This window comes from Aplosporella prunicola (genome assembly GCF_010093885.1).
Source record: "Aplosporella prunicola CBS 121167 unplaced genomic scaffold K452scaffold_13, whole genome shotgun sequence".
NCBI classification, from domain to species: domain Eukaryota; kingdom Fungi; phylum Ascomycota; class Dothideomycetes; order Botryosphaeriales; family Aplosporellaceae; genus Aplosporella; species Aplosporella prunicola.
In genome coordinates, this window is record NW_022983541.1 from 805,543 (window position 1) to 828,453 (window position 22,911).

The following is a 22,911-nucleotide window of genomic DNA, read 5'->3' on the forward strand; positions in this document are numbered from 1 at the left end:
CGGACGTCGCCGCCGCCGCACCAGCAGCAAGCAAGCAAGCAAGCAAGCAGCCGACATCAACGGCACGAACCACACTCGTGCGCGCGCGCGGCCAAAGCCGCAGCAGCGCAGCAGGCAGCCGGAGCAGGCATCATCTATCCGCGATATTTCCATGCGCTGTCAATCATTCCATATTGCAGCAGCAGCAGCAGCAGCAGCAGCAGCGCTAACGCGGCCTCTCTTGCCTCGCGCAAACAGCTCCCCTCCGTCATCCACGGCGACCTGGATTCCCTGCGCGACGACGTGCGCGACTGGTACGCGTCGCGCGGGGTGCCCATCTCGCGGGACCTCGACCAGTACTCGACGGACTTTGGCAAGGCGATTAAGAAAGTGACAGTGGAGCACTGCAACCGCACAGCGGGGGCGGGGCAGACGAAGAATGGTTGTACCGAATCACGAGACGGGGCCGCAGGGCAAGAGCACACGGCGAACGGGGTCGAGCAAGACGGCTCGGGTGACGCGGGCACCGACATCCTCATCCTCTGCACCCTCGCCGGCCGCGTCGACCAAGGCCTCGGCCTCCTCTACGAAATGCTGCGCACGCACAACCAGCACAACGCGCTGCGCCTCTGGCTTTTCTCCGAGAGCAGCGTGTCGTTCATCCTGCCCCCGGGCGAGAACCGCATCGCGGTGCGCGCCGGCTTCTTCACTGAGAACGTGGGCATTTTGCCGGCGTTTGGGCCCGCGACCATCTCGACCAGCGGGCTCGAGTGGGACGTCTCTGATTGGTATACCTGTGTCACCGGGAATGTGAGTACCAGCAACCATGTCAAGGCTGAGGAGGTGGTCGTGCGCACCGATGCGAGCGTGCTGTTTACGATTGAGCGCGAGGAGCGGTTGCCGTAGGTGGGATGGGTTGGGGGGTTGGGGGGCTGGGGGCTACGGGGAGGGGTGTAAGGGGGTGGTGGGGGGTGGAGAGAGGGAGGAGAGGATGGGGATGGGGACGGGGACGGGAAGGGAAGAGGAAAGAGCATGGGAACGGCTCATAAAGCCGGCACCCCTAGCAAGCACCACACAAACAGAATTAGAACGCACGCACACGCACACGCACCCTCATACATACCATACCATCTACCAAGACCACACACACGAGATCTCTCTAAGCTAGCTAGATACCTACATACATACACACACACATACAAACACGGCGCCGAATATCTTGCCCACCCCTAACTACCACGATACCTACAGCGTACTCCCAAGGCAGTCATAACAGACTATCACACCACAGTTGTTACGCACTACACAACCACACAAAACCAAAATCAAAAACATATAAAAGCACCAGCGTATACCACGACGGTAAAAAAACAAATATCCGAAAAGCATAACGACGCTTAGATAGTTTCTATTCTTATACCTATCAAAGGGCAAAAAGTATGTTACATTTATATAGTCTTGCAGGTATGGATGTTTAACTGGGGTGGGTACAATATATCTAGAGGGGCAGGTAAAGTGTCTACAACCGGTTTAATATTGCAACACGAACTAAATGAAGTATACGGGTGTTATAGTAGCGCGAGGCAACGATAGGTTGCGCGAGAATGAGAGCGAGAAGAGCGAGAGTGCGGCTGATAACGTCACCAAAGCGCTCTTACGTCATAGCGCCCGCCTCCGTCTACGAAGCCGTGAAGTAGGTAGGGCGCGCACGTCGCGCTAGCTGCTGATAGATCGTGCACCATCTACTTCTGGTGCGTGGAGCCGTAGGCTTGCCGATGAGTGAGTGAGTGAGTGAGTGAGTGCGTAGCTATTAAGGTGTTGCGGACGGGATGCATGAGTATGAGCAGAGGGGGGTGTTGTGCGGTGACAGGAAGGCGATGAGAGTGCTCTCTCGATCTTCTACTTCGTACAGATGATATTTTTAACACCAACACCAATATACCCGCCATGCTAGAGCTTCGTAAGCTCCCTGACCTTCCCGAAGTGAAGCAGTTATTTAAATATACTTGTCACTATACACACACTCACTCACTCACCCAGGTACATCGCGTACATCGCAACAGTACAGTACCGTACAGTGCAGTACACCAAAGCGCCAAAGGGCCACGAACGCCTCCGTCCGCATCCGCATCCGCAACTGTGGCGTGTATGTATGTGCGTGTTGACGAAGGCGAAGGTGTAGACGAGGAAGGCGAATGCGATGGTGATGGTGAAAGTGACTGAGAGAACGTCGTGCGGATGTATAGGTTAGGTAGACAGGCAGCCAGGACGGGAGTTGTGTGTTCATGGGAGGTACTCCTAGTAGGTACCTAGGTCGTTTGGGCGTGCCACGTGCGTGCGTGCCATCTGGGTTGTTTGTTTATGTTTGGTCTTTTTGTTTCTGCTGATTGTGTCTTGCTTGTATATTTGGGTGTGTGTATGATATCGCACCGCCCCTCCCTACCTAGCCTGTCCGTCCAGTCCAGTCCAGTCCAGTCCAGTCCAGTCCATTATCCCTAGATAAACCGTCCGTTTCGCGCAAAGAAAGGTGAAAGAACGAAAGAAAATCCCGAAAACGCCCCTCACCCCACACACAACCCCCACTAAAACGCCTCCAACCGCTCCAACCCCCCCCTCGACCTCTTCAGCCGCTCCCCCAAATCGATATCCTGCTCAGCCTGCTTATGCAAGTCCTTGACGAAGCGGCCCTTCTCGCTCCGCTGCTGCTCGTCCAGCTCATGCTGCTCGGCCTCTTTCGCCTCGATAGCGGCCAGCCGCTTGCGCCGGTCGTCCTCCAGCTGCGACGCGCTGCTCTGCATGGCGGCGAGCTTGCGCGCGCGCGCCTCGGCTGCTGCCTCGTCGTCGGCTGCGGATTTCCTGGGCGGCGAGGCGCGGCGCTGGGGGCGGGTGGGCCGCTCACGCGCGTAGTCTCGGTCGCGGGTGTAGGCGTGGTCGCGGCTGTAGTTGTGGTTGTCGCGCCGGTCCGAGGGCGCGGGTGAGCCCGACGTCGTTCGCCGCGAAGAGTGGTGGCGCGGCGCGCGCTCCCGCTCGTGGTACCGGCTCTCGCCTCGGCCGCTGATGCGCCTGTGCGGGGAGCGCGACCGCGTCGGCGAGCGCGAGTAGTGCCGGCGACTGCTGCGGTGGGAGTCGCGCTTGGCGTCGTCGTCGTCGCGGGAGCGCCTGTAGGGAGAGCGGGAGCGGGAGTAGGAGCGGTGGCGATGCGAGCGGTGACGGCGCCCGTCGTTGTCGTCGTCATCGTGCCGCCTGCTGCTGCGGTGCTTGCTGCTGCGATGGGTGTTGTCATCGTCGCGGTCTCTGTGTCGGTGGCGCCGCTGCTTCCGCTCGCTGCTGTCTTGGGCGTCGCCGCCTGCGGCTTTGAGGAGCTGGCGTCGGCGCACGGGGTCGTTCATCATGGCTTCCAGGGCGGCTTGCTCCTGCTTCTTGATGGCCATCATGGGGTCTTCGCGCACCTTGACGGCCGTGTCGCGCGTCGTGTTGGCGTTCTGCAGCGCCATGAAGGACTCCTCGCCCGAGGCCTTTTCCAGCTTCTTGCTCTCTTCGTTCTTCAGGAGGTTGTCGATGCGGCGCTTGCCCAGCAAGTATCCTTCCATCTCCTCGGTGGTGCCAGTCTGGCCGCTCGCTGGGCCAGAGTACATCCAGTCGACGCGGTTGACTCTCTTCTTCCCGCCGGCTGCCTCTTGGATGGCCTGCAGTTCCTGGATGGCGCGTTCTTCCTGGCGCTCCTTCATCATTTGGTCGATGCGCTTGCGCTCGTCGAGCGCTTTCTTTTCTTCTTCCCATACGCGGCGCTGGTTGCTCATCAAGAGCGGATGCCAGCTCTTCTTCAAGTTGAGATCACCACCCATCTTGACGGTGTTGCGGGTGGAAAAGGCTGAGTGGAGTTGAGGGAGGTGGTTCAAGGTGACGCGTAACTGAGACGCGAAAGCGGACGGTCGAGCTGAGGTGACGAGATTCGGCTCGAAAGTGTGGAGTGAGCGTGGTGGGTGGCGTGCGCAGAGTTTGTGGGGGGGAGTTGGATTTGCTGTCGCAAGTCGCGGTCGGTCGCGGTCGTCGCAGTGACGAGAAAGCGGAACCGTGGGAACTTGACATGACTCGCGGGCTGAGTCAGCATCCCGCCCGATTGCCCCGCAGACGGCCGAGATCGCAGTAGCTTTCAGAGTCATTCAACTTTATTCTCTCTGACTTCTCTCCCTCCAATCCCTCCAATTCCTCTCTATCTTCCCCCCGAAACCACCACCGTCATGCCCTCCCGCTCCGACGTCCACTACTTCGGCGCCGGCCCCGCGCCGCTGCCCACCAACGTTCTCGAAAACGCCTCCCGCGCCCTCCTCAACTACAACGACAAGGGCATTGGCATCTGCGAAATCTCGCACCGCTCCCCCGAAGCCAACCAGATCCTCGCCGACGCCAAGAACGGCCTGAGCACCCTGCTCGACATCCCCGATGACTACGAGATCCTGTTCTTGCAGGGCGGCGGCAGTGGCGAGTTCAGCGCCGTCGTCTACCACATGGTGTCGCTGTGGGTGGAGAAGAGGCGGCAGCGCGCCGAGGCCGAGCTGGGCGCCGGCAAGGAGGCCGAGGTGCTGGAGCGGCTGCGCAAGGAGGTCAAGGACGAGCTGAAGCTCGACTACCTGGTGACGGGGTCGTGGTCGCTGAAGGCGTCGCAAGAGGCGGCGCGGTTGGTGGGCTCCGAGCACGTCAACGTGGCCGTCGACGCGCGCAAAGCCAACAACGGCAAGTTCGGAACCATCCCCGCCGAGGCTGAATGGAGCCTCACGCCCAAGCAGCCCGGCGCCGCCTTCACCTACTTCTGCGACAACGAGACGGTCGACGGCGTCGAGGTGCCCGCCTTCCCTGCCGCGCTTGAGGGCCCCGACGTCGCCCCCGTCATCGCAGACATGTCGTCCAACTTCATCAGCCGCCGCGTCGACGTCTCCAAGTACGGCGTCATCTTCGGCGGTGCGCAGAAGAACATTGGCAACGCGGGCGTGACCATCGTCATTGTCAAGAAGGCGCTGTTGGGCCCACTAGCGGCGCCCACGCTGCTCAGGCAGCTCAACCTCCCCGTCGGCCCCATCGTCCTCGACTGGCCCACCATCGCCAAGAACAACTCGCTGTACAACACGCTGCCGATCTTCGACGTGTGGGTCGCGGGGCAGGTCATGCAGGGCCTGGTGCAGGCGTACGGCGCGCAGAAGATTGCGGGGCAGGAGGAGATTTCGAACAAGAAGGCCGAGCTCATCTACGCCGTGCTCGACAAGCACCCCGGCGTCTACCGCGTCGTCCCCGACAAGTCCGTCCGCAGCAGAATGAACATCTGCTTCCGCGTCCACGGCGGCGACGACGCCCGCGAGAAGGACTTCCTCGCCGGCGGCGAGAAGCGCGGCCTCACGGGCCTGAAGGGCCACCGCAGCGTCGGCGGCATCCGCGCCAGCAACTGTAAGTCGCGCCTATATTATGACATCCATTTTGCTCCACCAGCTAACCGACCTCACAGACAACGCAGTTCCCCTCGAGGGCGCACAGAAGCTCGCCGAGTACCTCGAGGAGTACGCCAAGAGCTCGTAACGCGGGCGTGCACTTTGCGGAAAAGCGATTCAAGGGTTGCGGGCGTTCCGGGGGTTGGTGGGTGGGGGTGAGGGGGGTGAGGGGCTAATAGAAAAGAAAAATGTTAAATCTCAGCTCAGTACCTACCTACCTACCTAAGCTGCGAGGGCCGCGCAGCACAGCCCGCAAACTAAACACCATACGCATAAAAATGACGAATACAGAGACAGATACACCCGTTCTCGTCCCCACGCCCCGTCGTTTCTGCACTAACCCACTCACTGCTCCGTCCCTCTGAATTCATACTCCAGCAGACTCGTCGGCGCATGTGCGCGTGCTTGCGGGAGCGATGATGCGCGCCGGATGGGTCGCTGCGGGGGTAGAGCGGGCGGTGGTGAGGGGAGGGGGGTGCGGTGCGCGTAGGGGACGTAAGAGCAGGCACTATACCTGCGTCTCTATCTAGAGTATATACGAAGGGGGTGTAGGCTACGGGAGGGCGTGTTGGCGCTGCATCGCGCTGACTATGCGTGCGTCAGAAGCGCACACCTGCATCGCATGGGTTGCGTCGCGTGTGGGCTGCGTATGTGGAACATGTACATGTACACTGCGTGTCTGCGGCTGTGTCTGGATCGCGCTTTGTAGTGACGGACGTTAGGTAGGTAGGTAGTGATCGCACAGGCTTGCGCTATGGCGCTGCGTGCACGGAGTAGAAGAAAGACCTCGGTTAGGGGGGAGGGTTGGGGGGTTGCGGTATGCGTGCGTGTGCTCTGAGGCCTTTTTGCTGTATTCGGGATCTGGGCACGTAGCTACCTACCTAGCTAGATAGGGAGGGGGCTGTGGCGTCTGCTTGCGTCGTTCTGTGTCCGGCTACACAGTGGACGGTGCGAGTGCTACGTTATTGCCATGCGTATTCTAAGTTCTTCTTATCGTATCTAGTATCTAGGCCTGTAGCTAGACAAGGCGTACTCCGTAGGGCCTGCCTATACCGTTCCCTGTGTCGCTAAACAGTGCATCTCGGTCGACGGTGACGGAGCCTCGATGTCGATACAGATATACACGCAACGCTTAGTCAAGGTGAAACACCGTCTGCCCAAACCTTCATGCGTGGGGTTTCATCCGAAGAGTATTCGTCAGTTGTGAGTTCGACGTGATACCTCGGGCTGGAGACTGCGTGCTTTTGTGTGTTTGATGGTCGTTGATGCCAGCGATCGATGCAAGTCAGCATTCGCACGTGCTGGAGATTGCCAGCATGAGATGCAGATGTAGACGATCATCATCAGTACTGGAAAGTCTGGAAGGACTATAGGAATCTTCGGCCAGGACAGAGTAGATTGGTTCTGGGCTTCATGACTGGGAAAGCCGCCCAGTGTCTTTGTGAAGAAATCCTCATCACTGACGGCGCCCTTCAGAGTGTCGACCTGAATAGGAGCATGATGGCTGAGGCTTGACGGTGCGCTGGAACGACCACCGAGGTCGCCCTTTTAAGCGTCGTCCTGAGTAGGAGTCGGCCTGGTGCTGGGTAAGTGTTCGTGGCCATCTTGAGCACCGTACCGTCCGCAATGAGAGCTCTGCGGAGTATAGTGACGTGCTGTGGCGACAAAGGCGAAAGCCGCGAGAAGCGTAGATGGGGATAGCTCCGTTGTGCTGGAGTCTGATGGTAGGGAGATTATAAAGTAATAAATCTTTACCGCGCATGGCGCGTTCATATCGGTAGCCTTAAAGCTCGTAGGCCGTGAGGAAAGCGGAGATGTGCTGTTGCGTATGCGATGTCAATGAAGAACGCTATAGCACTAATTGAGCAAGCTAGGTAAAGAAATGGGGGCTTGCCTTCTTCCAGTAGCATACGTAGTAACCGCGATGACGGCGGTGGCCGTATCGAGTGGTCGGCTGGAGATCGTGAATGTAACTATATAGCGCTGCGCGACTTCCCGAGAGCACCCTCTGAGAGCATAGTTCTTCATGCTGGTTTTGATGCTCTAGGTACCGCCCTTGTTCCTACAGTTGTAGCCGTCAATGCTCTTATATATGAGGAAAACAGTGATGCTGCTTGTGTTTGTATACGGCTAATGACCAGATCACATGATGATTGCTTGAGAAGCTGACAAATTGGAGGCCTCCTACGGTTTAGCCGGCTGTCCGTATTCTGTATAGAAGAAGCTCCGCTCGCTCCGCTTCTAATAAGAGTACCTCAAATAGAAATGAGAACCTTACTAGCAGTGAGCGGCGCGCGCTCCTGAACGGCGATAGCATCGCTATGTATCACGAGGCTTCCGACGATACTCTAGCATCTTCAGCGTTGGAAGAAATTCGAAATGCCAGATGTTTGGCGTTTAGCTGTTTGCTGTTGATGTTGAGGAAGGAAGACCGGCGCGAGACCTCCGACGTGGCTGAGTCATGAGGCGGCAATCTCGGCCTTGGCGCGGGGTCTGCGGCGGGGCGGGCCTGGCGGGCAGTATGACTGTGTGTCCTTTTTTTCGAACAGCCCACTTCACCCAACAACCATGGCCGAGAAGCAACCCACGACGCAGATGGGCGAGCCGCCGGCGGTGTCGGCCCTCTCGCTGGCCGAAACCGCCACCGACAACCCCAAAAAGGCCATCGAGCAGGAAATCAACCCGTGGGACGTGTCGGCTGCCACGGACGAGGAGGGCAACGTGCTGGCCTTTGACTACGAGGCCATCTCGCGCAAATGGAACACCAAGCTCATTGACCAGGAGCTCATTGAGCGCTTCGAGCGCGTCACCGGCAAGAAGGCTCACCGCTGGCTCAGGCGCGGCCTGTTCTTCTCGCACCGCGACCTCGACCGCATCCTGGACTTCTACGAGCAGGGCCGCCCCTTTTTCCTCTACACCGGCCGCGGGCCCTCGTCCGACAGCATGCACATTGGCCACACGATCCCCTTTGAGTTCACCAAGTGGCTGCAGGACGTTTTCGACGTGCCGCTCGTCATCATGTTGACCGACGACGAGAAGGCCCTGTTCAAGGACAACCTGACCTTCGAGGAGACGATGCAGTGCGCGCGCAACAATGCCAAGGACATCATCGCCATTGGTTTCGACCTGAAGAAGACGTTCATCTACAGCGACCTCAAGTACGTCGGCGGGCACATGTTGCTGAACGCGTGGGAGTTCTCGAAGCTCGTCACCTTCAACCAGGTGCGCGGCGCGTTCGGGTTCGACTCGAGCACCAACGTGGGCCGCATCTTCTACCCCATGCTGCAGTGCGTTGCGGCGTTTGCGACGTCGTACCCGGAGCTCTGGGGCGACGACCCGGCGTCCGACTTCCGCAACAAGAAGACGGCGCAGATCCCCTGCCTGATCCCCTGCGGCATCGACCAGGACCCGTACTTCCGCCTGCTGCGCGACAATGCCCACCGCATGAAGAACCCGTCGCCCAAGCCCGCCCTCATCCACTCCAAGTTCCTCACGGCCCTGCAGGGCGCCGGCGGCAAGATGAGCGCCTCCAACGCCAACAGCGCCATCTTCATGTCCGACACCCCCAAGCAGATCCAGAAGAAGGTCAACAGCCACGCTTTCTCCGGCGGCCAGGAGACGCTCGAGCTGCACCGCGAGCTCGGCGGCAACCCCGACATCGACGTCGCCTACCAGTATGTCACGTACTTTGAGGAGGACGACGACAAGCTCAAGACGCTGTACGACGGCTACAAGAAGGGCGAGATCCTCACGGGCGAGATGAAGAAGGAGTGCATCCGCCTGACGCAGGAGTATGTGCGCGGCTTCCAGGAGCGCCGCAAGGCCGTCACCGACGACCTGCTCAAGCAGTACATGGAGCCGCGCAAGCTGGACTTTGGGGGCAACCCGAACCCCATCAAGAAGGAGAAGAAGGAGGGCGAGAAGAAGGAGGAAAAGAAGTGACTGGCCGAGGAAGAAGATACACTGCCATCTGGACCCCTTCATGTAGCGCCTCAGCGTAGATTAGACAGCAACAATGACAACCGTCTAGCTTGGTTTGGGCAGCCCGTCATGGCATGCAAGTGTGGTGTGATTGTGATGATTCCCACTCCCTCAATAGATAACAACGCACATAAATATACAATACAGCGAAGAGGGGAGAGATGGCAGGCAGCCGCCGAAGGCCTCTTGGGCGCGTGTTTTTCCCCTTTTCCCCCCAAGGGTAGCCGTGCGCGGTCCCTCGTCCTGGGGCAAAAGAAGCGTCTCCCAAACCCCCCGACTCCAAAAACTCCATGCTGATGCCATGCAGAGCGCAAATGCCGCCATGCGATGCGCGCGCAGATAAAACGTGTGTCCTCAGCAGCCAGCTCGCCCACAAGCAAGCAAGCAAACCCTTTCTCCAACTCGAGCTCGCACCCTTGCCCTCCCTCACCGGTCCTTATAAACCTTGGGCTTCCACCCCTCCTCCAGCTCCTTCTCGCGCTCCGCAACCTGCTCCGCCGTCCTGACCTCCATCTCAATGCGCTCCCTCGCGCGTAGAATCTTGCTCTGCAGATAAAAGCTGCCGCCATTCTTGGGGTCGTTGAGATCAAACAGCTTCTTGAAGCGCTCCGTCACGTTCTCGATGTCCGTTTTTCCGCCCTTGGGCGGCGCGACGTTCAGGATCTTGCAGGCTTCGTCGAGCGTGAGCCCCGTTGACAGCGCGGCCGCTCCCCCGGCTTTGCCCGCTGCTTGCGCGTATTTTTGCGACGCTTGGGCTTGCTTCCACGCTTCGGTTACGGCGCGCCCGAAGACGCGCGACCCCGTTATCACCACTTGCGTTATTATGCGGTGGGCCTGTGTGGGCTGTGTTAGCTGCTGCTGCTGCTACCAATACTACTGCTGCTGCTGCCACCACTGCCGCTGCTGTTGCTACTGCGGCGGCGGCGGCGGCGGCGGCGGCGGCAGCGGTGATGACGGCGGAGGGTGGGCGCAGGGTAGGAAGTTCTAAAGTCTTGCCGCATTGCAAGACGGCGGGTTTCTGCGCTTACCATGGTGTTTCGAGAGCAGATGGGACGAGAGACAGCGGGCTCTGCGCGCGAGATTGGGCGGCGTGGCGTGGCGTGGCGTGGCGTGGCGAGGCCTTCTTGAGGATTTTATGGATGGATGGGCCGGGTGAAAGATGAGATGCTGGAGCTAGATCGTCGGCGAAAAGCGTCGAGATTTCCGAGAGCCTCGCGCGCACGTGATGTGATGTCCGCCCCGATTCCGGCCTGTTGGCCGACGTAAAGTGGAAGACATTGCATTCGCCGATATCTTTCTTGTCAATTCAGCGACGGGTATCTGCCGTCTGGAATGTGCTGGGACATGGCTTCTTGCGGTACCTGGACTGCTGAAGTCATCGTTGCCTTCACCATCACTGGCAGCCAGAGTTCCATCATGCAAACTATTCACGAGCGCGTGCAGAGAGTCTCGTGCTTGTTCAAGACCTGTCTCGTTGGCAGCTTTGCGCGCGACAGCTGCTGTCTTCGCAAACAAGCAAGCAACCCGCGCTGCAGCAATTGCCACATGAATGACCGCAGTTGGCAACAATTCTCAACACAAATGCCTCAATGGCGCCAGCCTACTAGCTCAATCTGCAGATAATCTCTAGACAGCAGAGATGTCCCAATCCTCAAATCCCAATGAGGGTCTACTCAGGCAACTGGTGAACAAAAAAAAGTCATTTATGTTTTCATACTCGTAACGTCGTAAGTCTAACCCCCACCCACTCACGCGGCAGGCTGCTCCGCACTCGCCTCAAGCAGCTGCCTGTGCGAGTCCATCGCCTTGGCCGTGTACTCGGCCATGTCGTACTCCAGGCCCTTGCCCTCCGGGCCACCGTCAAACACCTCGTAGGAGAACCAGCTGCGGAAGCCCGTGCGCAGCACCGCCTTCGTCACGTCCACGACAGGCAGATATCCACCATTGAAGGGGGGAGGGCGGAAATCATGGCTCCAGCGGCCGCGGGGCCGGAGGCCCTGCTCATCGGCGTCCTTGCTGAATGCCTGCTTGGGGTTATACGCATCGGAGATCTGCAACAGGTAGATCTTGTCCTTGGGGACGGTCTGGGCGAGCTGGTCGAGGCTGCGCGTGAAGCGCTCGACCACCTGCTCCTTGGAGACGTCCTCGAGGAGGCCGGACTCGGTGGTCGGGTCGCCCCATTCGCCGCCGGCGGTCTGGAACGTGTCGAGGCAGAGGCCGACGTTGGGTTTGTCGACCTGGCGCACAATGTCCCAGACGTCTTTCCAATCGGGTGCGTGCGTCGACCAGCACCAGTTCTCGTAGGCGATGCGGAAGCCCTTCTCGGCGAGGAGGTCGGCCAGCTCGCGGAGGTCGGCCACGAAGCGGCTCCGGTCGAGGCCGATCTTGTCAGCCGGCGTGTCTGACGAGCCGACCTGGGCAACGCGTTAGCTAGGAGTTCTTCTTGGCTGTTGTTTGTGGGACCGGCCGGTAGGGCCTAGTGGCCGCGCTTACCTGTAGCATATCTGTCCCGCAGGCCTCCATGATCCGCACCCAGCCTCTTGCCCTGTCGAACGCGTCTGCCCTCTCTTGCGAGCCCTCAGCCCAGCCCTCAAAGTTCGCAAACGGCTGCAGCATTAGGACCTTTAGCCCCTTGGCGTCCGTCTGTGCTTTGATGGTTTTGGCCGCGTAACAAAGGTCGTCCCAGTCCTTGGGCCCGACCTTTTTCCGTAAGTGAAGCTCTGCGAAGGACAGGACGTCTGGCATGGACAGCTCGATGGCCTGGAAGCCGGCGGCCGCGATGGCCTCGAGCTTCTTTGGGAGAGTGTGCTCGGGCTTATAGCCGACTGAGCAGGTAGCGTAGGAGGTGGGGATTGTCTTGAAGGATTCTAGAGACAGCGCCATGGTGTTTGATTTTGCGTGAAGTCTGAATGTACGGTTTGTTGTTTGTTGTTAGCCTGGTGAAGACGGGCACTCTTTTTTGGAGGCCGGCGTTGCTGCGATGAGTTCATAGTTAGCTACCACCGGCCAGTGACGTAAGTTGGAGGGCGGGACGGGCGCGGATCTGCTCCGCGGTCGGTGCGGTGCTGAGTGCTGCTGAGGCCAGAGATGCAGCATTATTCCACCATTCAACGCCTCTGGGGGATATGGTTTCCCCTCCATGCCCATGTCTTTGCGACGCTCCTTCAGTTCCATTGGTGCTGAAGGGTCAATGGCCAATGATGGGCGGTGCAGTAAGGTGAGGGGCAGGGACAGGGATTTATCGGGCGACTTTTTGAAGCACCACCGTCCGTGCGCCCTGTTACTCATTCATCCTGGTCGAGCACTAACAACCCACCTTCCACCCGCCTCTCCAGCTGAGAAAACATCCTCTGCTACAGTTTTGACCTCCGAGTCACCTTCTCCGTGTTATTCTCTTCATACCCTCTTCGATACCCCCTTCTTTGAGTTAGTTATTCCTTCGCAACAATGTCCGGACAGGTACGCCACCACCGCTTTGCGCGAGCTGCATAGCAATGACTGACTCAACCCATCACACAGTTCTACATCGAGAACAAAAACGTGGGCGACAAGACCACGACCGAGGATTGGCGCATCCGCGGCTACAACCCTCTGACGCCGCCCAATCTGCTCCAGCACGAGATTGCCCAGAGCCAAAAGTCCAAGGACACGGTCATCCAGGGCCGCAATGAAGCAGTGGCTGTTGTGCAGGGCACCGACCCCAAGCAACGCCTGCTGGTAGTCATTGGACCCTGCTCCATCCACGACCCAGCCATGGCGCTCGAGTACTGCGACCGCCTGCTCAAGCTGAAGGAGAAGTACCAGGACGACCTGCTCATCGTCATGCGCTCCTACCTCGAGAAGCCGCGTACCACGGTTGGCTGGAAGGGCCTGATCAACGACCCGGACATTGACAACTCCTTCCAAATCAACAAGGGTCTCCGGATATCGCGCCAGATGTTCGTCGACCTGACGGAGAAGGGCATGCCCTTGGCCAGCGAGATGCTCGACACCATCTCCCCGCAATTCCTGGCGGACCTGCTGAGCGTCGGCGCCATTGGCGCCCGCACCACCGAGAGCCAGCTGCACCGCGAACTGGCCTCGGGTCTGTCCTTCCCCGTCGGCTTCAAGAACGGCACCGACGGCACGCTGGGCGTGGCTATTGACGCCATTGGCGCCGTCAGACACCCGCACCACTTCCTGTCGGTGACGAAGCCCGGTGTCGTCGCCATCGTCGGCACCGTCGGCAACGAGGACTGCTTCATCATCCTGCGCGGCGGCAAGAAGGGCACCAACTACGACGCTAAGAGCATCAAGGAGGCCAAGGAGAAGCTGGGCGAGACGGGCACTAACTCCCGCCTCATGGTCGACTGCAGCCATGGCAACTCTGAGAAGAACCACAAGAACCAGCCCAAGGTCGCGCATGTCCTGGCCGAGCAGATTGCTGCGGGCGAGACGTCCATCATGGGTGTCATGATCGAGAGCAACATCAAAGAGGGTAAGTCGGCAGCAGGTTTCAATTGAGATCACAGCGGCGCTAACATTTTCACACAGGCAGCCAGAAGGTCCCCAAGGAGGGCCGCGCCGGCCTCGAATACGGCGTCTCCATCACGGACGCCTGCATCGGCTGGGAAGACACCGAGGCCGTCCTCGCAGAGTTGGCCGGGGCAGTGCAGAAGCGCAGGGAAGTTCTCGGCAGCAAATAGACGCGGCGCCGCGTTCATTTCTTTTCATTTTCTTGGTCTGGTTATATACATTTCTGCATTTTGGAGGGCAAAAAATACACCATGATGGCGGGGCCAGATAGCAGTTGGCGTTTAATCAGAAAGCAGCATCATCATTAAGATCTCACGCGATCTGTTCTCAACAGCACTTGATGAGTGCGTATTGGTGCTACCGCACGAGTGGCTGGTACACAAAGTGACGAGATAATTTAGCAAAAAAGCTACTTTATAACGACATTTCAAAAAACAAAAGCATCAAAGTAAGACGCGTATGCTGCTTATAAATACCTACCTACCTACCTACTTACTTACTACAGACCCATCCACCACCTACGGCATCCTCCGTAGTTAACTACCTAGTTACCTGCCAGAAGCAAGTGCCCGTTCCATGCCCGCACTGCCCAGGCGCCTCGGCAGCGGCGATCCGAGCTGCAGCGCTTTCCCGCTGTCGGCCTAGCCGCCCTACATAGCTCCAGCGGGCCCCAAAAACGGCCGCCAACGAACGGTAACGTTAACGTTTACGACAACGACAACGGCAACGTTCTTTGGCGTCGTCGTCTCTGCCGGTCACCATGGAGACGCTGCTGCTGCTGATGATGTGGGACGGGCCGCGGTTCTTTTCGCGGGTTGTGCCGTTTTGGCAAGGAGTAGAGAGGTAGGTGGGTGGGTGAGCGTTGTGCGACGAGCGGCGCGCTGGGCGCTGGGCGCTGACGCTTTGGGGTTGCGCGTGGTTGGGTAGGATATCCACCTAAGGTAGGTATGGGGTTGGTGAGAGCGATGCTGTAGGTTTGGACACCCCTCTCTCTTTCTCTTTTTATTTCTCTGTCGATCGCGATCGTTAAATTCTGCGGACGTACGTCTCGTCATTGTTGCTGCTGGTTTTTCTTTTGTCTGTCTGTCTGTCTGTCTGTCTGTTTGGTTTTTGCTTTTCTTTCACGTCATGCATGTCTCGTCGTTGCCTGAGATGATGATGATGGATGCGTATGCACGAATTGCTTTTTTGGCGGCGGTGCCTCCGCCGCTAGATCATGCGGGCCACGCCCGGCGGCGGATGGAGGAGCGCGCAGGCACGAGGCCCGCTGCTGCGGGCTTTGAAACGGCTAGTGGTGCATGAAGAAAGCTTTTGGGCTTGCTGCTGCTCCTCCGGCTCCTGCTCCGGCTCCTGCTGCGCCTGCTTTGCTCCACGACGGTTACGCCGATGCAACGCTATTGCATGCTCGCCGCCAAAGAGGCCCGGGGATTTTCGTTGATTGGGTCCCGAGTCGCCTTGGTGTTCCATGTTCACCGGCCGGCGTGCATGGCGATGGTGCGACCCTCTCTTGCCCCGCCGTGGCGAACATCGTCGTGCGCTTCCGGTTTAAGGAAGTGCTCGCTAGGGGGTTTATTGCAGCGCTCGCGCGTGCCGCCCGAGATAGCCAATCGCCTACGCTGCTCTGGAGAGTTCCGTCTCCGAGGTCTCCACACCCTTTGATGAAGGGAAATGAGGTGGCTCCGGCATGAAAGTTTCTAGAAGGCCATGTGCGTTCCGTCTGCCAATGGCACCGCGGCCAGGTTCCAAACCGAATAACCTTCCAAAAATTGATCGACGCACGCCCGGTTACCGGCATGCTGCGTCGCCGTCTTGGGCGCGCGCGCGCTGCCCGGTTGCCTAGCGGGTCTGCTTGTCCCGCCGCTGGCTCCGCCAGACGAAAGGACGGACCGTGATGGGCATGCATACAGGCTCCCTCCTCGGCTCCTTCACAGCGCGACTCGAGCCACGTCGACAGCAGCAGCCACGAATGCTCACACCGCCATGAAAGAGCCTCATTCTTGGCCGGTTGGTTGCGTCGCCTGCAGCGGTTCCGTGCCGAGGCAGAGGCACCCGCTGGCGGGGAAGCCAATCGCATGGCGACAGACGACACGGCGCCGCGCGCGCACATCCACTCACCACTCGATTAGTGGTGACCGGGGACCCGCCGAACGCGCTTCCAGAAATTCCGCGCGCCGCTGCCGGCCGCCGCTTCATACCTATGCTTCTCAGCCTTGCGGGCCGCGGATGGGTCCGGCATGGCATGCGGCGTGGTGGGATAGCTGGCGACTGTGCGCGCGCGCGCACATACAATGCTGTGCCCATCACCGGCGCAAGTGGAAGCTCTTGCGAATCGCGCCTTGCTGCCACGTTGGTTGTCCTCTTGCAAGGCTCCGCGGGGTGGTGGTGTCGCCGGCATCGTCTTGATCGCGCGTCGACTACGCCATCGGCCACACACTCTGACTAGAGGCGCATCCCTGCAGCCCCTCTGCACCAGGAGACCGTGACAGCTCTCCCTGCATCTCTCTCTCTCTGCATGGAAAAATTTCAATCTCGTCCGTGATCAATGGCAAGCATGGCTGAAACGAGTTGGCGAAAGTATAGCGAGGAGCACGTTCAGACTGGCACCCAGCGGGCGCATCCGTGCAGAAGCGCGTCTGGCCTCCACCACCACCACCAGCTTCACTGCCCCGGACCCTCGCCCAGAGGACGACCCCTTTCGCCGTGCGACGGCCGCCTAGCGTCACTGTTTCAAGCGCCAGGAACAGCCCGGCCATTTGCTCGTCACGTCACCTGGCGCCGCCGATCGGAGGAGCCAGCTTGCACTGCCGCCAGCCAGTGGGGTCCTCAATAACGCCCGGTTACATGCGCATGTGCATACACACAATAGGTACAACGGCGATCGCCGCCAATGATCGCTAGCTAGTTAGCTCTGCAGATGTTCGCATCGCTGCGGGCTGATCTCCAGGTGGATGAGCAAGTGGGGTGCAGCTAGCTCCCCTCCCCACCTCTGCCGGCGAAGCAGCAAAATGGGGCCGCGACGGCAGACACAACACTCCCTCCCAATACGAAAAACGCCTTGTGTTTCGAGATGAAAATAGCGGGCCGGCCGGGCGGGCATTCGTACCTGCGCGGGGGCCAGTAAGCACTAGCTTCCGCGCGCTGTTGGCCCTCCCATCATGTGGTGGAGGGGGATTTTCACTCCAGCGACGACAGCAGCTTGCGACGAGTCTGCCAAGCTATTTTTCGAGTTGCGGTGACGCTGAACCGGCCGGCCAGCAAGGCCGTTGGGACGATCATGGATGGCAGCGCGTGTGCGTGGCGTGGCGCTGTGCGGTTGCCTGCCTGCCTTCCTGCCTGCCTACTTGCTTGCTCAGATGCTCCGCGAACAACACGTCCTGTGCTCTACATGCGGTAGTAATGGTGGCGTGCCCCCGCTGAAATTCGATGTCGATCCGCCGAGCTCTGCGCGCTGCTCGTGAGCGGCGGCATTGGATCGCGTGGAAAGCTTGGGGTGCGGCACCCGGCTGACAGGGGCCGCTTCCCACCTACCTACTACGAGCCTGCTGTGTGTGTGCCTGGCCGGCGGGCCCAGCACTTCCCATGCGCGCAGCAGAGATCTGCGCCCAGGGACGGCGCGCCGTAATCGACCCTCGACTCGTCGCCGACGACACACAGCTCAGCACAGCACAGCGCAACCACGGCGCCTGCTCACGAGGCCATCACGTTGCAGCAGCCTCTCGGCACGCCGCTCCCGAGCATACGCAGTGCCGTCGCGCCGTGGACGGTGGAGGCCGCGCGGGCTGCCAGCCGGGCGGCGGCCACCCTGCCATGCATTGTACTGTACATACACACGTCGACCGCGCGGCACATGACGCTCAAAGGAGGAGAGCTCGACTCGACATGGCGCTCTCTCGCTCGCTTATGCTCAGCCGCAGACAGACGGATGGGCTCGAGGACGTGCTTGGGCTTACCATAGCCATGGCGCCCGCCTGCCCGCGTCCCGCTGCCCTTCGAGGGCCGTGCTGGCGTGTCGTGGCGAGGGAAGATGGTGCTGGGCGGCATCCGTGCGCGCGTCTTGCCTACCTACCTACCCTCTCTCTCTCTCTCTCGGCCTTCCTCTTCTACCCATATAAACTCGTCGTCTGCTCGCTCTCGCTTTCGCGCCTGTCTAGCCCCCCCGTGGTGCAACCATCCCGCCTGCCCGTCGCCGGCATATACCGCTCGCCTTACTTACATACCTATACCTACCTACCACCCGCGCTCCCCACTAGGTTGTTAGCAGACGGCTGGACCGCCGCCGCCGCTGCCGCCGCCCCCGCCCCCGTCCACTCTTCCGCTTTCCATATATATCTGCCTTAGCTCCTACCTGCTCCGGGTCCAATTTGGAACAACAACAACAACAACGGCACCAGCTCCCGCGCCCCCAACACACCCACGCCTGCGCCACACCCTCCCGCACCGCCTCTGCTGCTGCTGCACCACCTGGTGATCGCGCCTCGCCGCCCCGCCCACCGACCCATGCGCTGCCTCGTCTGGTTCCCGTCCACATTTGTCCTACGTCTGGACCGACTCGTGGCACCCGTCCACCACCGTTGGCTCCATTGAGGAGAAAAAAAGAAAGAGAGAGGAAGAGAGCCAGATAAAGGCGCAGGCCGACTACATATCCAGCCCTGCCATCCATCGCTCACTCACCTGCTCGCTCACATAAAATCTATTCACCTACCACGCCATCACGCAAACCTTGCCCATGCCTTGCCCCTGCCACCAACCCGGCCGGCGTCGCTGTGCAAGGTGTCAGACCCTGCACGGCGTCGGCTGCGCTCCGGGGCAAGAGGTCCCGGCCCCGGTCCCGGCCTACCCCGCCATGTTTCCTGAGGAAGAGCTCGTGCTGCGCGAGAGTGCCGCGGGGGGGAGTTCTCGGCCTGGTCGGCATGTCGCTGTCGCCGTCGCTGTTGCTGTCAGTCGGACACGTGCGAAGAGCTCGGAGGATGTGGATGTGGCTGAGAATAGCAGTAGGTGGCCCCCAGCCCGGCCCTAACCTTGCCCTGCCCTGTTCCTGCCCTGTTCCTGCACAGCCACTCTCTCAACCTGGGACTATCCGTCCATCCAACCAACCAACCCAAACCAAGCCAACTGATGTGCACACGGTGCTGACTGCTCGCTCGTTCGCTCAGGTACCACCACCACCACCACCACCAACGCCCCCACGATCTACACGCCTAGCTCCTCCTCCGCCGCCGCCGCTGCGCCCTCGTCGTCCGGTTACGCCACTTGCGCTGGCAGCAATAGCAGCAATAGCGGCAAGAGTCCGCGCGGCGGCGCTGCGCCACCACCAGCGGTTGCCCCCCACGCCGTGGCGCAACGAACGACGACGACGTCACCAGCACCAGCAACAATGACGGCATTCGAGACCGCGCTAGCCGCGCGGGATGCGCCGTCATCGCCGTCACCCCACCACTCCTCCCACCTGCGAGCAGGGCCCTGCCCCTGGTCCCCGGAACTGCGCTACAATGCCGCGAGGGGAAGGGAGGCGTGCGCGCGTGTTGGTGCGTGGTATGCTGATGAGGGGCGGTAGCGGTGGCCTGGACCTGGACCTGGACCTTGATGGGAAAGGAATTTTAAGGCGGGCTGGGCCTGCTGCGGTTGCTTCTGTTGGTGGTGGGTGGGTGGGTGGTTGGTTTGGTTCGTTTGGACGAATGGATGGATGGATGCTGCGCTGTGTGGATGTTGGATGTGCGACATAGGATGTCGGATATCGGACTTTGGTGGACGAGGGTGGCGAGAGCGCTGCGCGTGCTCGTTTATCTTGCCTAAGTACTTATGTGTTTTTATCGTCTATCGGGTTGGGCGGTCTGCTGTTCCTTTGGCGTTGGTCTTGATGTTGGCGTTTGGTTTTGGCGTTTGGTATTTTCTTTAGCTTTGGCGTTTTAGGACTGACTGACTGCTTAAGATGCAGAGGGAGAGGACAGAGCGGAAGGAAAGAAAGAAAGAGGTACTTCACTGCGGGTTGGGGGTGGCTTTGGCGTTTTTGTTACACTTCTTCTTCTTCTTCTTGTTCTTGTTGTTTTTACTTGACACGTTGATGTTGATGATGTTGATGTTGTCCAGTGGCCATGGCATTTCTCTTTTTTGTTTCTACATTACATTACAGCGCGGCGAAAAGGCTCAAAAAGGCGGGGATGGGGACAGGTGGCCTACCTAGCGCGCGGGCGGGCGGGGTCGTGCCGTCGTGCCGTCCCGTCCCGTGCTGTGCTGTGCTGTGCATGGTTAGGGTGGGTTGCCTGGCGCCTGGCGCAGGTGCAGGCGCTTGGGTCTGGTACTGTAGGGTTGGTTCTACCTAGGTATGTAGTGGTATGTGTGGGTGCGGGGTGTCGTAGTGGGAGCATTTGTGGTTCTTAGCTACGCCTGTGAATTGATGGATGAGTAGATGGTGGGGTGTTGTGATTTGATTTAGACTTATTTTTTTTTTTTTTTTTTTTTTTTTTTTTGTGTGATTTTTGTAGTATGTAAGTCGCAGGGGTAGGGTTTTGGATTGGATGGATGAGGAGGGGTGGGGTGTGGTAGGGTGTGTAGAGAAGGTTGGTTTTTGTGAGGGTTGAAGTTGAAGGCTTGAAGTGCTTTCTCCAGATGCCGATGTCGTCGCTGCCCGACCGCAGGTGTCGTCTTTGAACGCGGGTGTCGAAACCGTCGTTGAGCTAACTGCGCCGCGGAAAACAGTTCGAGGGGTTTCGCCGCGCGAGTGCTCTGCCCAGAGCCGAGTCGACGAGACCGATGTGCAGAGTGGCGCAAGGAGAGCAGGCAGACAGACAATAAAGAGCTCTCGCCAGCAACACGATACAACCAAACGCCAAAACGACGCTCACCTGCTCGTCCCGTCGTGAAGCCAGCCAGAGCGATGATGACGACGACGACGACGAGCGAAAGCGCATGTGACAGGATCGGCAGCCTACTCTAGCCTCGGTCCTCACGTCCCCACGGCCCACCCCCACAGGACGCGAAGCGGGCACAGCGGCACCAGCTGCTTAGCTCACCACGCGCGCATCGTCATCTCCGCGACCCCTTTATAAACGCCCCATCCCCCCTCATTCTTCTTCTTCTTCTCCTTCATCATCGCAACTCGCAATGCCAGGCAGCCGTCTCCTCGGCATGCCACGCTACGGCATGCTACGCTTCGCTACGCTCCGCTCCGACGATCTGGGTGTCTGAATGACCGACCCTCTCGTCGCAACCAAATCACTCCACCAACAAGAACGAGCCGCCATTTCGCTGCCAGAGACTCGGAGCGCGCGCGCGCTGCTGGATGAGTGCTTGCTTGCTTGCATACTTGCTCGCTACACCATGACAGAAGCATAGCCACCGCGGCGGCAGACAAACATATCGGAACGTCACATAGGGACACGACAGCAACGAAGCTCGCTGGACAAGAAGGTCTTTGACTCGCTTCACTGGCCCATGTCATTGAGAGAACATCGGAGATACCCCTAAGCCTCAGTTCTTGGCGGCTGTGTTGCTGGACTGCGGATCTGGTCGCCGTGCTAGTACTGCTGGGCCAACGTGAAGGCTTCGGCTTCGCACCTAGGCACGCTGGAGCGCTGTGCGCTTGAGAGCGCTTGAGGGCTTTACAACCTTGCTGGCTACAAACATGAGGACTTCAGTCCTGTATACGTATGGGCTTTGTGCTCTTGAGGTTGGGGCATGGCATGGCCTTGTGGCCTCCTCAGACGCTGGTCTCTCTAATGATGAGACGACCTTAACACCTGTGGGGTTGTAGACTGCATGCGCTTGTTGTGCGCCGTGGGTTTGCATTTCCAGTGCATGCTTGGATGGCATGACTGACGATGTCTTGACGGCTGTGATGATGAGTGACTTGCGCCCTCCATGGGCAATACTGATTGAGACCTTGATGGATGATCTGGTAGGAGATGATTGACGCGTGAGCGTACTGTAGTAACATGCATCACGAACGACATACGGGCGAGAAGCGCGTGGTACTCTTAGACAGGCCCAGCGGCCATAGAAGCGCAGAAGCGCGGCGTTCTCGACGGAAGATGAACAGTTGCTGAATCCGTAGTCGCACAGAAGATTTAGAATGAGGTTAGTAAGTTGCTCGAGGTCAGGCGTACTCGAAGCATCAATCAACAAAGCACAGAAGATAGGCGACAAGCTGCAGAGGCAACCATACAGTGGAAAAAGTGAGAGTATTTGAAGTGAAGGTGTCGCACTGATTTGGTATTCGCTGTAGGGAATGATGACTAGTGAGAAGAGAAGAGAAGCAAGGTCACAGCGGACTGTGGGCAGCATGGAATTGCTTGATGAGAGACTGGGCCGCGTGGTTGCGGGCTGGGATATGGTGGGGTGTTCGTGTGGGTTGTGCGAGTTATACGGGCTGTACGAGCAGAAGATGTGAGGTGTTGGGACGAGGGAGTAGTAAGAGAAGATGAGAGAGGTTGAGAGAGGTTGAGAGAGGTCAATGAGAGAGATGTTATTATAAGAGAGGTCGCTAAGAGAGGTCAATGAGAGGTTAATAGTAAGAAAAGCTGAGAGAGAGAGGCGACGAGAGAAGCTATACGGACGAGGTTGTAATAGAGAAGCCAAAGGAGAAGTTAAGAAGGAAGAGATTAAGAGGGGAGAAGCTAAGAAATAAAGGTTAAGTGAGAGAGATGCTAAGAGGGATGTATTAGGAGAGAGGTTAAATATTAAGAGAGAGCGGTTAAGAGAAAAGTTAAAACGAAGAGAGGCTAAAGAGAGATTAGAAAGAGTGGAGCTAGAAAAGAGAATCGTAGAGACAGTGAAATTAAGAGGGATAGGCGAAGAGAGAGAGAGGTAAAGGATAGAGTGGGATTAAAAGACGTCAACAGAGGTTGACGAACATAGAAAGTAAGTGTATAGAACAAGGAATGACGAGGCTACCACAGACACAAAGAAGTGTCGACATCACAACGAATCATAAAAATAACCACGCATTCGAAGAAGAATC

At 58.8% G+C, this 22,911-nt stretch overlaps 11 protein-coding genes across 11 annotated transcripts in view; 6 read left to right on the top strand and 5 right to left on the bottom strand.

Moving 5' to 3' along the window:
* The window catches only part of K452DRAFT_287821 (uncharacterized protein), a gene marked incomplete at its 3' end in the record, with an annotated part of 1,788 nt that extends 901 nt beyond the window's left edge, over positions 1 to 887 (top strand). Inside the window, exon 2 of the mRNA XM_033540540.1 lies at positions 238 to 887. Coding sequence (XP_033397562.1) covers positions 238 to 885 — 648 coding nt within the window. The remainder of the gene's footprint in view (positions 1 to 237) is intronic.
* Positions 888 to 2,249: 1,362 nt separating this feature from the next.
* K452DRAFT_287822 (uncharacterized protein) lies at positions 2,250 to 4,002 on the bottom strand. Its single transcript, XM_033540541.1, has one exon. The coding sequence runs from the start codon at positions 3,822 to 3,824 to the stop codon at positions 2,562 to 2,564; it is 1,263 nt and encodes a 420-aa protein (XP_033397563.1). The 5' UTR covers positions 3,825 to 4,002; the 3' UTR covers positions 2,250 to 2,561.
* Positions 4,003 to 4,220: 218 nt separating this feature from the next.
* K452DRAFT_308906 (uncharacterized protein) lies at positions 4,221 to 5,547 on the top strand (the record flags this gene model as incomplete). The annotated part of the gene is made up of 2 exons (XM_033543204.1): positions 4,221 to 5,418; positions 5,477 to 5,547. 2 exons carry the CDS (start codon positions 4,221 to 4,223, stop codon positions 5,545 to 5,547), a joined length of 1,269 nt encoding a protein of 422 aa, XP_033397564.1.
* Positions 5,548 to 8,054: 2,507 nt separating this feature from the next.
* On the top strand, positions 8,055 to 9,401 carry K452DRAFT_228005 (uncharacterized protein; the record flags this gene model as incomplete). The annotated part of the gene is made up of 1 exon (XM_033536931.1): positions 8,055 to 9,401. One exon carries the CDS (start codon positions 8,055 to 8,057, stop codon positions 9,399 to 9,401), a length of 1,347 nt encoding a protein of 448 aa, XP_033397565.1.
* A 465-nt stretch (positions 9,402 to 9,866) lies between these two features.
* On the bottom strand, positions 9,867 to 10,471 carry K452DRAFT_326896 (uncharacterized protein; the record flags this gene model as incomplete). The annotated part of the gene is made up of 2 exons (XM_033544877.1): positions 9,867 to 10,274; positions 10,469 to 10,471. The coding sequence occupies 2 exons, from the start codon at positions 10,469 to 10,471 to the stop codon at positions 9,867 to 9,869; spliced, it is 411 nt and encodes a 136-aa protein (XP_033397566.1).
* Positions 10,472 to 10,963: 492 nt separating this feature from the next.
* On the bottom strand, positions 10,964 to 12,408 carry K452DRAFT_271700 (uncharacterized protein). Its single transcript, XM_033539048.1, has 2 exons — positions 11,934 to 12,408; positions 10,964 to 11,854 (listed from the first exon to the last, which is right to left on the bottom strand). Exons 1-2 carry the CDS (start codon positions 12,321 to 12,323, stop codon positions 11,189 to 11,191), a joined length of 1,056 nt encoding a protein of 351 aa, XP_033397567.1. The 5' UTR covers positions 12,324 to 12,408; the 3' UTR covers positions 10,964 to 11,188.
* A 336-nt stretch (positions 12,409 to 12,744) lies between these two features.
* Positions 12,745 to 14,290, top strand: K452DRAFT_318792 (uncharacterized protein). The gene is made up of 3 exons (XM_033544184.1): positions 12,745 to 12,899; positions 12,960 to 13,917; positions 13,974 to 14,290. The coding sequence occupies exons 1-3, from the start codon at positions 12,888 to 12,890 to the stop codon at positions 14,123 to 14,125; spliced, it is 1,122 nt and encodes a 373-aa protein (XP_033397568.1). The 5' UTR covers positions 12,745 to 12,887; the 3' UTR covers positions 14,126 to 14,290.
* Positions 14,291 to 14,678: 388 nt separating this feature from the next.
* Positions 14,679 to 15,618, bottom strand: K452DRAFT_287828 (uncharacterized protein; the record flags this gene model as incomplete). The annotated part of the gene is made up of 1 exon (XM_033540542.1): positions 14,679 to 15,618. A coding segment is annotated over exon 1 (253 nt), but the record flags the coding sequence as incomplete, so codon positions are not given.
* A 2,150-nt stretch (positions 15,619 to 17,768) lies between these two features.
* K452DRAFT_287831 (uncharacterized protein) lies at positions 17,769 to 18,478 on the top strand. The gene has a single exon (XM_033540543.1). The coding sequence runs from the start codon at positions 17,835 to 17,837 to the stop codon at positions 18,291 to 18,293; it is 459 nt and encodes a 152-aa protein (XP_033397570.1). The 5' UTR covers positions 17,769 to 17,834; the 3' UTR covers positions 18,294 to 18,478.
* Positions 18,479 to 18,487: 9 nt separating this feature from the next.
* On the top strand, positions 18,488 to 19,697 carry K452DRAFT_34684 (uncharacterized protein). Its single transcript, XM_033545481.1, has 2 exons — positions 18,488 to 18,946; positions 19,109 to 19,697. The coding sequence occupies exons 1-2, from the start codon at positions 18,682 to 18,684 to the stop codon at positions 19,507 to 19,509; spliced, it is 666 nt and encodes a 221-aa protein (XP_033397571.1). The 5' UTR covers positions 18,488 to 18,681; the 3' UTR covers positions 19,510 to 19,697.
* Positions 19,698 to 21,509: 1,812 nt separating this feature from the next.
* K452DRAFT_308912 (uncharacterized protein) lies at positions 21,510 to 22,235 on the bottom strand (the record flags this gene model as incomplete). Its single annotated transcript, XM_033543205.1, has 1 exon — positions 21,510 to 22,235. One exon carries the CDS (start codon positions 22,233 to 22,235, stop codon positions 21,510 to 21,512), a length of 726 nt encoding a protein of 241 aa, XP_033397572.1.
* Between the last annotated feature and the right edge of the window lie 676 nt (positions 22,236 to 22,911).

Bases quoted from the DNA above. Each gene is read 5' to 3' on its own strand.
- K452DRAFT_287822 (XM_033540541.1), bottom strand. From the start codon at position 3,824: ATGGGTGGTGATCTCAACTTGAAGAAGAGCTGGCATCCGCTCTTGATG.
- K452DRAFT_271700 (XM_033539048.1), bottom strand. From the start codon at position 12,323: ATGGCGCTGTCTCTAGAATCCTTCAAGACAATCCCCACCTCCTACGCT. The intron at 11,855-11,933 runs GTAAGCGCGGCC...CGCGTTGCCCAG, and splicing joins GCGGGACAGATATGCTACAG to GTCGGCTCGTCAGACACGCC.
- K452DRAFT_318792 (XM_033544184.1), top strand. The intron at 13,918-13,973 runs GTAAGTCGGCAG...ATTTTCACACAG, and splicing joins CGAGAGCAACATCAAAGAGG to GCAGCCAGAAGGTCCCCAAG.
- K452DRAFT_287831 (XM_033540543.1), top strand. From the start codon at position 17,835: ATGGCGCTCTCTCGCTCGCTTATGCTCAGCCGCAGACAGACGGATGGG.
- K452DRAFT_34684 (XM_033545481.1), top strand. From the start codon at position 18,682: ATGCCTTGCCCCTGCCACCAACCCGGCCGGCGTCGCTGTGCAAGGTGT. The intron at 18,947-19,108 runs GTAGGTGGCCCC...TCGTTCGCTCAG, and splicing joins GGATGTGGCTGAGAATAGCA to GTACCACCACCACCACCACC.